This window comes from Mytilus edulis, chromosome 14 (genome assembly GCF_963676685.1).
Source record: "Mytilus edulis chromosome 14, xbMytEdul2.2, whole genome shotgun sequence".
Classification (NCBI taxonomy): Eukaryota; Metazoa; Mollusca; class Bivalvia; order Mytilida; family Mytilidae; genus Mytilus; species Mytilus edulis.
In genome coordinates, this window is record NC_092357.1 from 20,473,947 (window position 1) to 20,492,323 (window position 18,377).

An 18,377-nucleotide genomic window follows, 5' to 3' on the forward strand; every position below is an offset into this window, starting at 1 on the left:
ATATTCTTTGCAATTTCAATAAAGATACTGGCTATCTATCCCCTTGTAATCACGAAGAGGCAGATACACGAATGCTCGGAATGATTATTAAAAGTGTTGTAAAATGTAATTTTAGGTAGTACTGACACAGATGTAATTGTATCAAGAATTGCAGCAATCGCATAATTAGGTAGAACAAATTGTGGATAGGTTATGGGAGGAATAACGACTTTTGATGGCTTCCTGCGCGTGACATATCAAATGCGTTTGGTCCTTGTGTAGCTGCTCTTCCTTTCGTCCATGCATTTAGTTGATGTGGCACTTTGTCGAATTGTCATGAGAAAGGCAAAAGGTCAGCTGGGATAACAATGGAAGGTTTTCCAGATGTAAAGGATGTTTTTAAGGCTTAAATATGAAGCGAGGCACGATGTGAATTTTTTGCCAGGAAGCAGCGGCATTGTGATGCAATTCCGCCCACAAGAGGTTATTTTCCAGAGCATATCCAAAGAGAAGTATATCAACATGATCAAGGAGGAGTTGCTTGGGCTCATGTATTCGACAGGTACGTGTTCCAAGTCATGAAGACTTGGGTTGGATTAAAGAAAGAATTAATGACAGTTGGAAACCAAAATGGACTTCTTTGACTGCCGTTGCATCCTCGTGTCAGAAAATTTTGAAATGAAGAGGCGAAAATCGAGCTGTGTTGGTAACTGTAGATGCTACCGTTCTGGCCTTGTACGGGTTGTTGTATAGGCAACTATCAGATAATTATAAAAAAAAGCAACCTGTCTTTCTAACCAAACTAGGCATTTAAACTTAACAAAGAGTGTTAACACTTGTTAAGTTGGTGGAAATTATAAAAATATTTTCTACGTATCTGCCGCCCTTTTGGAACCGGAAGTCACTATTTTTCTTCATTTATGTGTTGTTTTATAGTACTTAGGAACTTTTTTTTTTAAAGTTTTATCATAACTTACATTGGATTATACATCCCTTGTGAAGTTGCTTGAAAGTATAAAAATTAAAATGTTTTACTTTTTTGCCGGCATTTTGAAACCGGAAGTCACCTTTAGTTTCATAAATATATTGTCTAGTCGTAATTTAGGAACTGTCATTTACTTTTTATCAAATCTAACATTGAATTTTACATATTACACACTTTTTAAAGGATTAACGAATTATTGTCAATTTGTAATGACGCCATTTCCGAAATGTGTGGTGGCCATCTTGAAAAAAAAAAATTCTGGCCAGCAGCGGATTTTTTAAAGTATCATTTAGTCAACCTTTATACCAAATTTCATGCTTGTATCACGATTTGCACAATTATGTCCATAATATCTCCCACTATTATAAGTATACACGTGTTGAAAGTATATAATAGGTTAAATGTTTTTCATTGGTCGACTTAGAACTGACAATAATATTTGAATAAGGTCAATTCAAATATTTCGTACTATACTTTTTGCGGTTGTGCGAATTAAAGATATTGTCACTCGAGGTATGCTTTTGGTGCAGTAAAATTTACCACCCGACTTGCTGTATTTTTTTTGTGTTGTTTTTGATTATTGTGAATACTAATGTTTGTATTAAAGAAAAAAATCTTTAAATGTTTTTGAGTACATAATGAAAATTGCTTTATTTTTTAAATTGGGTTTTGTGTTAGTTACCCGTAGCAGCCTAGGCAGACAGTAACAGATGAACATTTCATATTATGCATGTGTCTTTAATCAAATGAAAGCTTTGCTGCACACTGTCAGGCGAGCTGATCCCATACAAAGGTGTTGAGTTTATTTTTGTAAATAATTTATGTTCGCGTGAAGTTTCCACTTGTATTTTTGTCCATCTGATGAGTTAAAAAGCCCTTTTCAACTTATTTTTATATTTCGTTCTTATGTTGTACTGTTATACCACTGTCCCAGGTTAGGGGAGGGTTGGGATCGCGCTAACATGTTTAACCCCGCCACATTAATTTATTTATGTATGTGCCTGTCCCAAGTCAGGAGCCTGTAATTCAGTGGTTGTCGTTTGTTTATATGTTACATATTTGTTTTTCGTTCATTTTTTCACTTAAAATAAGGCCGTTAGTTTTCTCGTTTTAATTGTTTTACATTGTCTTATCGGGGCCTTTTATAGCTGACTAAGCGGTATGGACTTTGCTCATTGTTGAAGGCCGTACGGTGACCTATTGTTGTTAATGTCTGTGTGGTCTTTTGTGGATAGTTGTCTCATTGGCAATCATACCACATCTTCTTTTTTATATATTATGAATAGGGATCATTCGTAATTTTTCTTCCAGAAGACGTCGCTGGTGTTCCATAAGTGGTTGTCGTAAGCGCTTTAATCACTTAGACGCTTGAATTGCATTACGCGGCATCTGTTTACATTAGAAACCAAAATCAACAATCGATAAATTGACCATACTATGCCCCAATATTGTTGTGTGCCCGGCTGCAATAATTCCGAAGGCGGTCACAGATTTCCAAAAGACACTGAATTCAATTTGAAATGGAGAGTGGCCATAAAAAGACTTGATCCATCCAGCAAAAAGTTATGGAAACCAGGAAAATACGACCAAGTTTGTCACAATCATTTCACTCCAGGAGATTATAGAACCACTGGATTAGGTTATTATATTTATATTTTTCTTGAATTCAGTTATGTTTAAACTTATTTGTTTTGATTTTTCTCGATTAAACAGTTGTTTTAACAGATTATTCACAAAAAGGGGGTATTTACGAGTGCTTTAATTTTCTTTGAAATAATAAAATTTTGTCAGTTTTTCAGTCCCTTTTACATTTGATTACAAGGTAAATCAGATTATTTCTAGGCAATAGGAGAATAAATTTGCAAGTGAAACATAACCATGAAAAGAAACATGCATAAAAAGATGAGTAATCTGGATATATAATATATGAAGTCGGCCCATTTGGACTTCTGATAGAAGTCAATCCTTCATGGGGAAATTTGGAAAGCCTCAAACATAGACCCATATTTTTAAATATCGTCACATTATTTGAACACGGATGAGGATAAATCCACACATTTTTCCTTTGAAATTTCATTTCTAAATTTCTAAATGATATTGTATCAATAAAAATTGCTCTTCTTTGTTTATTTTGTATTGCTTTGTTAGAGAAAAAATATTTTTCATTGTCTTTATGATATGTTGTATTACAGAAAGTTAAAATTCAGAATTTTTGTTGTCATGAACCAAATTGGAGTTTTATTTTAAAATATTGTTTGATGCAATTACATTTTATTTATGGCTTACAAATTATTAAATATTTGTAAGTGTAAATCATAAATGATTAACACAAAGTTTCATTTCTAATATAATTTAACAGGGAACAACCATTTAACTTTGAAAATAAAGTATGGATCTCTACTGTCAGAGCAAAAGCATAATGTTTTTTTTTAATTTTTACGTCACATATATATTTAAAAAGTCTTATTTTTTATATCTTTACATTAACAGTAAGATTATTTTTTTTCCTCTCCATATTTGGAAATTATATAAAGAAAAACAACACAAAAACCATGCCCTGCATTAAATGGTTGTCCCTTAGGAACACTAAAAACAATTCTGAATTTACCTTTATTTAAATAGCATGATGCTTTGTGGTTTCTTGTTTTAATATTTCAGATGCCATCATGGAAAACAGACATTTTACTCAACCATGAAATGATGGATGGGATACATTATTATTTTTGTTATGAATTCATGGTTAAAATTCAAGACTGGCTACAACTGCTAGGATTAACATCGAGTCAATGGAGACACCTTAGCTGGTAACAGAGGTTGACAGTTTTATTATAAAATTTTAAACGAAACTTGATAGGGTGCAGTGACAAGGGATATTTATGATAGGTATAGGAAGATGTGGTATGACCCTGGAAAATAGAATTTATCCTTGTGATAAGGGACAACATCAAAAGCTCAATCTACATGTAGGATAAAAAAAAACTTAATTCACATAGTTTTTTACACATACCTTCCTCCTCTTAACTTAATTTGGGGAAAATTGATGGATTGCTACATGTAATTTGTTGTCAGAATTAGGCACAGAACTAGAATGATTGTGAACTTTCTGGCATGAATTTCAAGTGTTCATGAAAAAACAACTTACTATGTGTCAAACACAGACTGTTACCAGACAGTGAGACACTTATATCATTCACATGCAAATATAATTTCAGAATAAATAAGAATATTCAATGCATATTAATATATATGCATGATATGACATAATGTGTAGTTACCTACAAGTACATGTATGCTAAATATAATTGCAAGTAAGGGATGGCATCAAAATGTCAATGTAGGATTTAATACTTAATTCATATAATCACCCCCCCTCATTTACTTCATTTGGAAAAAAATGATTAATTGCTATCATGGCTAATTGGCTATTCCAGCTCAGAATTAAGCACAGAACTAGATTGTTTGTGTACTGCTTTTTCACAATCCAAGATAAAACACTTTATTTATCTTTACCTTCAGGGGATAATATATTTTGTATAATGTTTGGTATAACTTTTTTGCAGGTGAACGTTCACGGTTGAAGGCTGAAGCAATACCATCAATTTTTAATTTCGGACCATCTATAAAAGAAGAATCACCAAGAGCTAAACGTTTCAAACAGAGATCTGCAGATGAGCCAATACTGATACTTAATAAGTTTGATTATCAATATGAAGCAGAAGTAATTTCCTCTGAACCTAACAGTGAGAAGCCTATTATAACAGTAGATGATGTTTCCTCTAAGAACCAAGGAATTCAATGTGATATTCCTTCATTTGGAACATTTAGCATAAAAAGCTTCAAGTTCAATGATAAATTGATAAATTATTACACTGGTTTTGATGATTATGATCATTTTATGATATTTTTTCATTGTCTTGGACCAGCCGCATATGAACTCCAGTACAAGTGCTCTTTATTACACCCAACAGATCAACTGTTTTTAACCTTGATAAAATTGAGGCAGGCAAAAGAGGATGTAGAACTGGCAATGTTGTTCAAAATTTCAGAGTCTACAGTTTCTAGAGTTATCATGACATGGATAAATTTTTTATACTTTCAATTGAAAGAATTAGATGTGTGGCCATCAAAAGAAATCATAGAAGAAACTATGCCAGTTGACTTCAAGAAAAAGTTTCCCAATACTCGTGTTATCTTAGATGCAACTGAGGTACCAATTGAAAAACCCACAAATGTGAGTTGCCAAAGCACCACTTGGTCAAACTATAAACATAGAAACACTCTGAAAACTATGATTGGCTGTAGTCCGAGGGGAGCTGTAACTTTTGTGTCAGATGCTTTTGGTGGATCTGCAAGTGACAGACAAATTGTAGAAAAATCTGAACTACTTAATCCAGACATCAAAATGTTTAACAAAGGGGACAGTATAATGGCAGATAGGGGGATTATGGTTCAAGATTTATTTGCCAGTCAAGATGTGTATGTTAACACACCAACCTTTTTAAAAGGGAAATCCCAACTTGATCCCAAGGAAGTGGTCCATGATAGGAGAGTAGCTTCTAAAAGAATCCACATCGAAAGAGTAATCGGATTGTCGAAAAGTTACAAGATTCTGAAACATGGCATTCCACGTGGAAAACTTCAACTTGGTTCCAGAGTAATATATGTGTGCTTTGTCCTTTCTAATTTTAGAAAAAATATTGTACATAAAAACGCATAAAAGATGAAATTGATTTATATGCTATAAAGTTAATATATATATTATACATTGTATATGATATAGGTTTTTCTCATTGTTGAAGTCTACAGTTGTGAAATTGGCATCTGTACAAATTTTACCAATAGTATAACTTTCTATCATATTATTGGTTTTAGAACATCAGACTGGTTGATAAAGCTACTAAAGCAAAAAAAAAAGTAATGTGTGTCATAAGTTTTATTCAAGAATTTCAGAATAAATGTTAAATACCAAATACATATACAATATTAATTGACATGATAGAATGAAAAGTAACATGCTAAGGATGGATAGTCAGTTGAAATTCCCAAAAATGATTTATGATAACATAATGAACAAACTAATTTGATAACATTTATTGATACATGTAGGTGAAAACTCAAATAATGGAACTTCTCATCTAGATATTTGACTTTAAAATAAAGGGTGGGAAAATTTACAACTTATATCATTATACATGTATGTAACATTGTTATTATTTACATGTAGCATTCAATTCACAAGAAAAGAAACCTAATAATTTCAAAACAATACTCATAAGTAAATTTTTATTTTTTCAAAATTTTTCAGGGAGGTATGATTTTTTTTATAATATAAGATAAAGAGAACCCATGTTATAGGTTGAAATTCTTGTTAGCTTTTGTTTTGGGGAAAAATTAACTAAATTTGAGAATTTCATAAAAAATTGAGTTATGAATGCTGATGCCAAGGTAACAAATTAAATAATAAAGTACTACTGACTATACAATAATTTGAATGTGATGTAAACGTGTGTACCCCAAAGAGGCCTATTGATTTGATAAGTTAACCAAGCTTTATATATATTTTTCTTTAAGGGCATACGATACAGTTTTGAATCCGATACAGTTTTGAATATGTATTTACAGTTAAATGAAAATTTCCATATAGGCTATTTTTTGCCTGATTAAATATGAAATAAAAAATATACCTTCATATGCTACTTTTTGAGTTATATGAGGTCGAAATTTTGTATATTTGCTCAAAATTAGGATTTGTGTTCATATTTTTCCTTTCGAAAGAAAGACTTAACCTTTTTGTTTTAAAATATAAATACAAGTTGTTTTTTGTTAAATAATTTGTAATTTCTGTATTTTATAAGTATTCTAAAAATTTATGCATTTTTTCTTCAGAAATAACTTATAATTATCAAATGGTAAAAATCAAATTTATCGAAATTTTAAAAAAATGCACTATTGACAGTTTTATAAAATTTGGTCCACATAATCTTCCGGCAAAATGAAACAAAGTGTCCTTTTTAAAAATAGGGGTTCATGAACTCCTTTTCAGTTAGAATGTTAAAAAAAACAGTTGAAAAATGCATCTTTTCCCAATATGTCAGTTTGACATCGCAAAAAAAACATTTTACGTTAGCAACATCATTACCTCCCCTGTACATGTATCGTATGCCCTTAATGTTCCAAACAATGACTTTAAGTGAATTAAATGATTTTCTAATGTATACATATATATTAAAATATATGCAAAATTTAACATATTTCATTCAGTTCTACATTTGTGATGCAATGTAAGGTCTGAAGAACTTCTTATAGAACACTTCTAATTTTGGTATAAGACATGACTCACAATAAGCATTGTCAATGGCAATTTTTTGAACAAAAAGATCACAAAATGTGTAAACAACAAAATAGCAGTATTCCCTTTTAGAAACATACAATTGTCCTTGTATTTGAACATAATAGTTGCTTGATTGTTTAAGCACTGTATTGCCATTGTCATCATATTTCAAAAATGGAAAACATTTCCCTGGTTTTATTTTTTCATTTCTTCCATTAAAAGGACACTTGATTTCAACCAATCCATCCTCACCCACAGTGGCATCAGGTGTTGCACCTAAATATGGATGTTCAACACTTACAAACAAACCACATGTAGTGGTTTGTAGTGTTGAATTTGATTGGAATGCATTTAGAGCCTTCTTTTCATAGTTTTTTCCATGAAGCGTGGCTTGGGTAGAAAACGTGTTCCTTCCAGTTAATGATGCACACAGCTTTGTTGTATTTCTTCTGCAGGTTGCCTTGCATATTTCCCCAAATCTGGACGCAGTTAGCCTCCATTCTCTGGCTTGATACCAAGCCGAACTAACACTTTGCCCCCTTGTCATCTGTTCTATTTTTTGGGCCATTTTTGCATCAACCTGAAATTTGAATTAATAATTTATTGAATACAATAAATGTAAAATCCTCCTCAATGAAACAAAAAATTATTAGAAATATCAGTCTTATTTCACCAGATGCACATTTCAACAAATAATTTTTATTCAGCAATGCTTGAGGCCAAACTAGTTGTAATACATAAATATAACACAAACTTACCAAACCAAAGAGAAATGAGGTTTCTGATTACTTTTATTTGTCTTTTAATTTGCTATGTTTGGTCAGTGAGGTCGTCCTTGATAAATGTTTTTCCATAATTGTCTAGTTATTTCTGTTACATATTTAAGAGTGGTTTTTTTTAGTTTAAGTCTTTAAGAATGGTTTTAGCAGTGTTGCAATTAGCTAATTTTGAACTTTTTAATTCCTTCACTTGCCAGAATTAATAGTTATTTTGCCATGTCTTACTATTTTCAAAAACTATTTAGGAGTGTTGTAAAAATTCCATTTTCAATAATCACAAATAGATACACCTATTTCAATCTTGTTACAGCTAATTTCCTACAGCCTGTAGAGTAAAACTTTGGTTGCCTTGCTTGTTTTGTTTGTATAAACGTATAGCAAAGCTTTTAAATTGAGATTGGCATCTCAAAGCAATAAATATACTGTAAATATTATAGTTCAATTCAATTGATTTTTTTTCAAATTACTATAAAGTCTATTGTACAATAAACAAACAAAGGATACAAGCTAACATTGCTCTATAAGATTAGGAAATTAGCTGTAATGCAAACACAATGATACTTACCTCAACTGCATGATCAACCCAATGTTCAGTGAATGGAATTGTACTGTAGTTATGTTCAATAGCTGCTGCCTGCAACATATAGTATTTTTTGTCTACATTTGTAATAAACTTTCACAAAATCAGTCATACCAGGTAACAAGAATTTGCTATATTAAAGAATAAAAATTGTGCTCTTTGGAACACATGTGAAAACCTTTGAAGGAAAGCAGTAGCATTTAATGCATAATTGATTTGTGTGTATCATCTCTTTTCTATTTACATTATTTTAAAGCTACTGACTAATACCACTCAGTCACAGAGGCCCCAACATGACAAAATCACTTTTTTCATTTTAAAAGAAATTAGATTAGGGATTAATAAAATCCAGGAAACAAGCTCTTTTGTGTACTGTATGTGAAGCTTGGAGAAGTGATATGTAAGATTTGAATATGAGGTAAAGCAAACATAATGTTATTATAAGAACAGTTGAAGTTTTAAAGCTTATTGTAATAGCTTGACTTAATATAATAATATGGTATGAATAACACCTCCCCACAATGAAGATATGAAATAATTGTCTCTTATCATTGAGAAAATATGTCTCTGCACTATATTTGTTTCGTCAATTTTTATATTTGTAAATGTCAGCTGGTATCATTCCTGTATTGTAAATTTAAACAATAAACAGTATTTGATTCAATTTGATTTGTATAACTGAACAATGTGAGAAAACTATCTGCCTCCGAAAGAAGCATACATTTTTTTAAATGTCCCTTTTTTCTGTTGAAGTTATAGGAGAAAAATTTGTAATATCGAAATAAAAAAAAGAACTAAATTACAGAAATAAGTTAAATTTTACAATTATTTATATGTACAGCTTTTTTGAAAACAATAATAAATAATATAGGTCACCAATGAGTTAAAAAAGATTTCAATTTTCATGCCCAAAAATGTCATTTTTGCAACAAAGGGAGATAATTTAGAGCTTTGTCAATGATATAAACATTTTAAGTCATCTGTGGACAAACCGAATCTATTTGTTTGGGTTATGTTTGTACCATATCATAAAGTTATAACTGAAAGTGTAATTAATAAAATTTGTAATAAAAAACCAAAGTTTTAATTTTTTGCTGAAATTTTTGTACCTGGGAGCCTCCTTAAATGAAAGGAAAAGCATGTACCTTGACATTATTTTTAATTTCTGCGTATTTTGAACAACAAATACCTGGATATCTGCTTTGGAATATAAATATCTAATGGAGAGATCTTTTGATGTTTGACTGCAGTAATTCAGCATAAGGTTTCTGACTCTATAGTTGAAGGTGTTATCATTTCGATACTTAAGGGGTCTAGGATCATTCAGAAACTCATCACACAGCTTTCTTTTGGTTGGTAGCAATTCAGCTTTAACAGGTGAACCTGTAACAATGAAATATATGCATATAATTATGTATTTATATATGTTTAAAGGTAGGAAGAAAATTAAATGCATAACTCAGGACAAAAACATGTAAATGTTCCTGAATATGTATATTATAATGATTCTGCTGAACACAAGACGGACATGCTGAGATTAATTTGGAATGCACCAGTAAATGAAGTTACCATCATATCTACACTTATTATTTTGACTTTGATCCAATCAGTATTTGCTCCTTCCTTTTATTCCACGTGCTTATGAGAGAAGCAGCCAATTTCAAAATATTTGGTTTAAATAAGCAGCCCTGGGTTGGAACCCATATTCAAGGCAAACATACTACCACTTGACCATGAAGGTGCTCACCAAATGAGCAAATCTCTCTACATGTACATCAGGATACATTTATAGTTAACCGATAGATTGTGACTATTTCCGTTTCAAAAGTAATATAAGTATCCATACATTATTGAAATTTTAATGGTTTAAGAAAATATTGGTGAATTTTACCATGATATGTGGACTTTGGTTTGTTAAACATCTGAAGGTTTTCTGTACAGGTTTTTTCCACTTTTAATGCCCCATTGTTTACAAAGTCTTCCATCATCAGGAATACAGCTGCTAAGTGTTTGCATGTGCCATGGGGGCCTCTGCCGGCAGGACACTCACAATGGGAATTGAGTGGGTCCCCTGTTTTCTTGTCCAGCCTAATTTTATAGTTATATGAAACCTAAAAAAAAGTCATTTGAAAAACGTTGTGGTTAACATCATTTTTTTTCTCAAGATTATTGATTTTTTACACTTATATGAAGATGAATTTGATTATTTACTGACCTCAATTCCATTCTTATTTTTGAATTAACTATTTTCATGTTGTTTAACCCCCAAAAAATATATATATACTCAGAAAACTCTTACATATTTTTTTGCCAAGAACTCTACTCTAACCCTAAAAAATGGTTGCCTTCAACCTGTGAAGAGGTGTTTTTTTTACTCAATGTTGAAGGCCTTATTGAGACTTTGAAATGAATAAAGCAATAAAAGTACTTTGATTTTTTAATTTGATATATTTTCTTGCCAATGCAGATGATAATTTCAAATTTGAATAAAATGAGTTTGATGAGATTTTTGATTTCATTAGCTGGATTGGAAAATGATATATCTGAAACAATTAAAAATAAAAATTTGAATTTAAGAAAAAATCATCTATATCCTTCACAAAGAACAAAATAAATACGGCATTAATACTTTTTGTTTCATGGCTGCTCCAACTATTCCACTTAAAAATATGTTGGTGTCTTTAAAGTTGATTGAGCAGGCTTGCACTCTGTTGCTGTCATACATCAACTGGCCTTTTGTGAGTGCTTTGATATCTGCTGCACACTGTTTGTCACCTGTAATGCAAGTATACATGTATAAGATAATAAAAACAATCCTATTTTAAATTCATTATATTGACATTTCTCTTAAATTTAACAAAATGGAAGGTTAGTTATTAATTCCTGTGGTACAGGTCAGCGAGAGTAGGTAATGTTGAGGGGCTTATGCATTCAATTATTTCTTTTTTGTTCATATATTGATAAATCCCTAGACCATATGTACAATGTACATACTTGTTAACTCATTTATATAATGGTAAAGTATCCAAGTTTCTGCCTGTCATATCTTTTTCTTATAACTAGTCTTGGTAAACAGATACTGTAAAGTGACCCATAAAGTTGTTAATTTCTGTAGTTTTTGGTCGCTTGAGTTGTCTAATTGGTAATCATACCACATCTTCTTTTTAATATATATATATTTGTTTTTCATTCATTATTTTATATAAATAAGGTTAGTTTTCTCATTTGAATTGTTTTCCATTGCATTGTCATATCAGGGTCTTTTATTCCTGAATATGTGGTATGGGCTTTGCTCATTGTTGAAAGCAGAACAGCGACCTATAGTTGCTAATGTCTGTTTCGTTTTGGACCAGGTTGGCAAAAAAGTGGTCAATACTAGTATTTACCATGCCAGTGGTAAATACCAGGAAATACTTGCAAATACTGGTCGATTGAAATTTTAAGTGGTCATTACTATAAAAACCACTCTCTACCTAGTCAATTACTGTTAGTAATGAAATAATGAGTGTTCAAGTCATATTAAATGCATTCATTTCTATTTCTATTTCAAATTCATCTATATATATACATATATAATAAACAGTGATTTAAATTGATTTATTAGTCATGTTAGTACATAATATTAAAGTAGAAGATAAAAACTGTTTCGTCCCTGCCAAGGGTACTCATCAGGTGGCTTTTAAAAGGCTACCACTACAGTTTTGTTTTTGTTTTTTTTTCTTTTTAAAAGTTTTGGTATCTTGTGGACAGTTGCTTCATTGGCAATCATACCACATCTTTTTTATATATATTTTTTGACATCTGAAAATAAAAACGTACCTGCCAATCTATATACAAAGTAAGCATCAATCTGCTCCTTTGTGATTTTTGGCAGCACCATCTTATGCTCAGCAAGTAACTGCCTAAACCCAGAAACAGGCCATCCAACATCTAATGGTTCTGGTAAGATAACTGGTTCCTCTTGAAAGTTTTTGTTTCTATCATATGCATTCAATCTAAGAAAAGGAACAATTTATACCCTGTTATTATCAATGTTACATTTTTTGTCTTTACACTGTCACTATGCATCAAAATCTACTCAAACATTATTATGATTATAATATTAAGAATAATAATACAATGAAATCTTTGTTCTGATAAATATAAAAATCATGCCAAATTAAATACCATGAACAGATACATGTAGGATTCAAAAATGAATGTAATACATTTACATGCAACCTTTTTTTACATAAAAAAAATATGTTATTTTTGGAGCTTTCATATCTTCAAAATTAACTATGTCTGCTAAGTCCTTCATTCATTCATATTAGATATTACAGAGAGCCATTTTTAATTGTTCTTCAAAGATATGTACATGTATAAAAAAGTTGTTTCAGTCTGTTTGTGTGCAAAATCAAAGTGCATGTCTGTTTAACAGTGATATCATATTGGAGGCGTTAATACAAATTGTATGATCATCCTAGTATCAAAAGTTACACATATTTATATTACCTTAACAGGTAATTTGTTCCTTACTAAGTCTGCATGGTCTATACATTGTAAGACAAACAAATATCTGTATAGTACCCCTATCTTAAAAATATATATCTTTTGATAAACTTTATAAGATGAGTTTATTCAGTAATGTTGGGACCCCTTAAGTAAAGGAAGGCCAGTGATATGACTTTGTTTACCCATTTATTAATTTTTTTTGAGGGAGTGGGGTATACTTTTTTAAAAACAAATTAATCAAAGTAGGTAGATCTACATGACAGCTAGTCCAAATAATTATGATGTCTGGCAAGGCTTTTTATTATTTTTTTGGGGACAGCCTTGCCGGACGTCATTATTATTTAGACTACATGACAGCAAACAGTATGTGTCACTTTGGAATTGTTACTGTAAATTTCATGTGAAATTACATTTCATATTATCAACTTGGTATGGTACCAAAAGCTGAATACAAAAAGGATTATCTAATAATATTTTAAATAATTTTTTTTTTATTTCCTTATGCGATATTAATTACAAATATCATTTCTAATCAAAAAATTTCCAACCAAAATAAATTGTAAAAAATGTAGACCTGTTCAAATAAAGAGAAAAGAAAAAACAACTGGAGACACAACTAAGATGAAATAAAGAACTCTTCTTTTAAAGACTATTCAGCACATGAAAACACTTTATTTGTGAACTATCTACCAATAGATGCCGTTGGGAAACGTGTTTGTGTATGAAAAGCATAGAAAAAAACGTTGGTGACGTACGGACTTTTTTGGCAATGTATGTAGTTTGGACTGATGTGTTTTTTCGCTATATAATGGAAGAACCCCAATATTTCTTACAACATCGTATACCTTTCAATCAGATATGTCTTTCTCCCTCTTGTAACAGCCCCACGTAACGACAATTCCTTCTTCAAGGCTGGTACAGACCAGGTTATGTAATCGCCGCCTCCACCGGAAGCCATGTTGTTTACGTAGTAACCACTTATAGAACCGCAGCGCCGCCTGCCGTGAAAAGCCGTGAATGATTCCTATTAGAACATAAAGCTTCTTATTTAAGATTGTTCAGAACGGACGGGTTTTTCAACATGTCCAACGATAAATTGGTACTTCAATTTGGTTTCCTAACTTTTATAGTGGTTGTATGCATACAGCTCATATATTGAATATTTGTTCTGTTATTTGACAAATATAAAGAAAAGAATATGTGGTATTATTGCCAATGAGACAACTCTCCACAATAGACAAAAATAACACAGAAATTAACAACTATAGGTCATCGTACAGCCTTCAACAATAAGCAAAGCCCATACCGCATAGTCAGCAGTCATTTTGATTATAAGGTGCACAGTTTTCTTTTCTTTCAAAAGCTTTCTGATTCAATCCTTCCTGGTTTTCTTACTACAACCGGAAACTACTTATAGGTACGTTTTGCTGGTCAATAATTGATTTAAGTAGTATCAAACCCTAGGCAATCATATTTTCAATTTTCGGTATTGTCATGACGGTCCATTTCTATCCAATACTTTTATAGGAAGACTTTAATTTCTTAAATACCTCTATTTTATATTGCAACTCAGGCAAATAAACAAATCTTCACACATCATAATTTCAACTATTGAGGTTGAATGTCCCTTTTGCTTTTTTGTCTCTCTTTTACAACGAGCGGTGTTGATTTTCATTTTGGTTTCAATTTATTTAAATTGAACATCGTTACTCTAATGAATTGAACAAACACACATGTATTAAATTAAAACTCAACAGTGCGAGGAATTTAAAATTAAGGTATACATGTATGTGACAGTACAGTTTACCCGTGTTATTTCCTTTTTTTTAGCTGTTCTGGAAAATCTAGAAGTACTAATTTCTTGTTCCAGTTCTTTCTAAACTATTTCATATTTCGCATGTATAAAAAAAACAAATCTTATTAATTACTTTTGATAATAAAAACCGTTTCAATTTGATGTCAGTTGAGGAAAATCTTTAATTAAGTTTCCTTTTACTTACCTCTTTCATTCAAATTTTAAACTGATCGTGTTTTTTAAAACTATTTTTGAATAAAAACCGTCCTACATAAAGTAACTATTTACGTTGAAGTGGTTTATACAGTTGTCAACAAAGGTAAAGATATACAAAATTTGAATTCTAATTTATCATAAATATAATATAGAGGAAAAAACAGTTAAGTTATCTAATGAAAAACATTCATTTGATTTATAATTAAAAGAATCTGACCAAATTGGAAAGTGAAAAAATACCGTGTTATTAAAAATAGGGTTCAAATTTATTAAATAAGTCAGCACTTAATTTCAAAGATGAGAAATAAGTATATGCAAAGGCATCAAAAATTTTAAGCATATTATGTTCAAGTTTAAAATTTTAAGTTCTAATACCGGCGTCACACATTAGCGTATAACTCCGACGTACGCCGGGCGTGGTAAAAAATCATGCACTCTGTCAGTACGCTAGTAATTTTTTATGCATTCAACTTGCCAATCATATCTGTATCGTGTGTACAACGAGATTTAAGCGTGTATTTGGCGTACGCGAAGCGTACATCAGCGTATAGCGGGCGTTCAAGTAACGTATGTTGGCGTATGTATGGCATTTGTCTAACGTAGATGGAAAGCACGCTACGAAGGAAAAAAACGTCCCCTGAACGTATTTGAGACGCGTCCCGGTCGTACTTGGACGATGATCTGTGCTTTCGGCGTGTCTGGGACGTTTAATATTGGTTTTTTGTTACAAACACACCTGCATTCGTTAAAATTGTTAAAGTCGAACGATCTTGAAACGTATACAATGTGTCCTAAACTTGTCTCAAACTTATTTGTAGCTTTTTCAACGCGCTTGTTGCGTATGTATTACGTGCGTGTAGCGTACAGGTACATGTATACGCTTGACAAACGCTTGAGCTAGATGAAATTTTGTATGCCGGTCTATACGCCAATGTGTGACGGCGGCATTATAATATAGATTTTTAATATATTTGGTGAAAATACGAAATTACAAAAAAATGCAATACAAAATTTCGCGTTTTTGCCAATAACCAATGGTCTATATTATTATTAAGTACATTATTGTCATTATTATAACTCCGTAAAGATTAGACCAATTGTGTAATTATTTACCCTGGTACAAATTATATGGAATATACATTGCCTTTTATCATTCCATTTGTGGACTGGTAAAAAATATATCTATTTATGTTTCAGTTGTTAATCTTTTTGAAATACAAAAAAAAACTTATTAAGTTTAGCGCTTATTTAGTATAAATTAGTTGACTGTATTTAGATGAAATATACTTATAATAATTCGCTGATGAAAATACACGTAAAGAGATAGTAACTTGACAGCAAAATGTCCACTTGCCTGATCAAAAATACAAATCCGTTTCCCAAAATGAAAATTCCGTGTGACAAAGATATGGGGTTAAAATCACTAGTCTATTAAAAATTTTAAAACATACTATTTACATTGTATGTCATATGAATATCAGATAATTTCAAACTACAATATTTAAAAACAATTTAATTGTAAAGAGTATTAAAAGTAAAATGGTTTAAAGTTTGAATAGTTGCGTGTGTAAATATTGTGGTACGTGTATTTAATGTAAACAATAAGTGTGTAAATTGAAGACGTATTAGTAATGGAGATAAAAGACACATACAACAAATAACAAAGGAATAATGTAAATATTGTCTGTCTTAGGATTTGACCGTCACGTTCAGGGTTTTATATTTTTACAGATTGACTGACATGTAGGATTTTCTTAAGTTCCTTGCATTATATTTTTTGTTAATGTTGCTAAACCCGGCATGAACGATGTGTCTAAGTTAAAAAAAGGTCTGTTGACATTGCATTTTCTTACTGCCTTAATCGATTCGGTAAAAACAATGATCGACACTGAGTATAATAAAATTAACGGTACCAATTTTCTTGCACCAGATGCGCATTTCGACAATACATGTCTCTTCAGTGATGCTCGTGGCCAAAATATTTGAAATCCAAAACTTATATAAAAGATGAAGAGCTATAAACCAAAAGGTCCAAAAAGTATAGCCAAATCCGTGAAAGGAATCAGAGCTTTGCATGAGGGAGATACATTCCTTAATTGATAATAATTTCTATCATTTTGTAACAGCAAATTTTAATAGTATTTTCATGCCAGTACCGAAGTACTGTCACTGGGATGGTGATACCCTCGGGGACTTTTAGTCCATCAGCAGAGGCATCGACCCATTGGTAGTAATAAAATTAACGGTACCAATTGTCTTGCACCAGATGCGCATTTCGACAATACAGGTCTCTTCAGTGATGCTCGTGGCCAAAATATTTGAAATCCAAAGCTTATATAAAAGACGAAGAGCTATAATCCAAAAGGTCCAAAAAGTATAGCCAAATCCGTGAAAGAAATCAGAGCTTTGCATGAGGGAGATACATTCCTTAATTTATAATAATTTCTATCATTTTGTAACAGCAAATTTTTAATAACACAAAAAAATCCGTATTTTCATGCCAGTACCGAAGTACTGTCACTGGGATGGTGATACCCTCGGGGACTTATAGTCCATCAGCAGAGGCATCGACCCAGTGGTAGTAATAAAATTAACGGTACCAATTGTCTTGCACCAGATGCGCATTTTGACAATACATGTCTCTTCAGTGATGCTCGTGGCCAAAATATTTGAAATCCAAAGCTTATATAAAAGACGAAGAGCTATAATCCAAAAGGTCCAAAAAGTATAGCCAAATCCGTGAAAGAAATCAGAGCTTTGCATGAGGGAGATACATTTCCTTCATTTATAATAATTTCTATCATTTTGTAACAGCAAATTTTAATAACACAAAAAAATCCGTATTTTCATGCCAGTACCGAAGTACTGGCTACTGGAATGGTGATACCCTCGGGGACTCATAGTCCACCAGCAGAGGCATCGACCCAGTGGTAGTAATAAAATTAACGGTACCAATTTTCTTGAACCAGATGCGCATTTCGACAATACATGTCTCTTCAGTGATGCTCGTGGCCAAAATATTTGAAATCCAAAGCTTATATAAAAGATAAAGAGCTATAATCCAAAAGGTCCAAAGAGTATAGCCAAATCCGTGAAAGGAATCAGAGCTTTGCATGAGGGAGATACATTCCTTAATTTATAATAATTTCTATCATTTTGTAACAGCAAATTTTAATAACACAAGAGCACAACCGCGATTAACCGCGTAATCTCCATAT

General features: G+C 31.6%; 2 protein-coding genes across 2 annotated transcripts; one reads left to right on the top strand and one right to left on the bottom strand.

Annotated features, from left to right (window-relative positions):
• Positions 1–2,336: 2,336 nt before the first annotated feature.
• Positions 2,337–5,699, top strand: LOC139504531 (uncharacterized). The gene is made up of 2 exons (XM_071294638.1): positions 2,337–2,603; positions 4,525–5,699. Exons 1-2 carry the CDS (start codon positions 2,402–2,404, stop codon positions 5,679–5,681), a joined length of 1,359 nt encoding a protein of 452 aa, XP_071150739.1. The 5' UTR covers positions 2,337–2,401; the 3' UTR covers positions 5,682–5,699.
• Positions 5,700–5,889: 190 nt separating this feature from the next.
• Positions 5,890–14,161, bottom strand: LOC139504525 (uncharacterized). Its single transcript, XM_071294628.1, has 7 exons — positions 13,994–14,161; positions 12,474–12,649; positions 11,284–11,429; positions 10,546–10,765; positions 9,844–10,037; positions 8,640–8,708; positions 5,890–7,875 (listed from the first exon to the last, which is right to left on the bottom strand). Exons 1-7 carry the CDS (start codon positions 14,104–14,106, stop codon positions 7,228–7,230), a joined length of 1,566 nt encoding a protein of 521 aa, XP_071150729.1. The 5' UTR covers positions 14,107–14,161; the 3' UTR covers positions 5,890–7,227.
• Between the last annotated feature and the right edge of the window lie 4,216 nt (positions 14,162–18,377).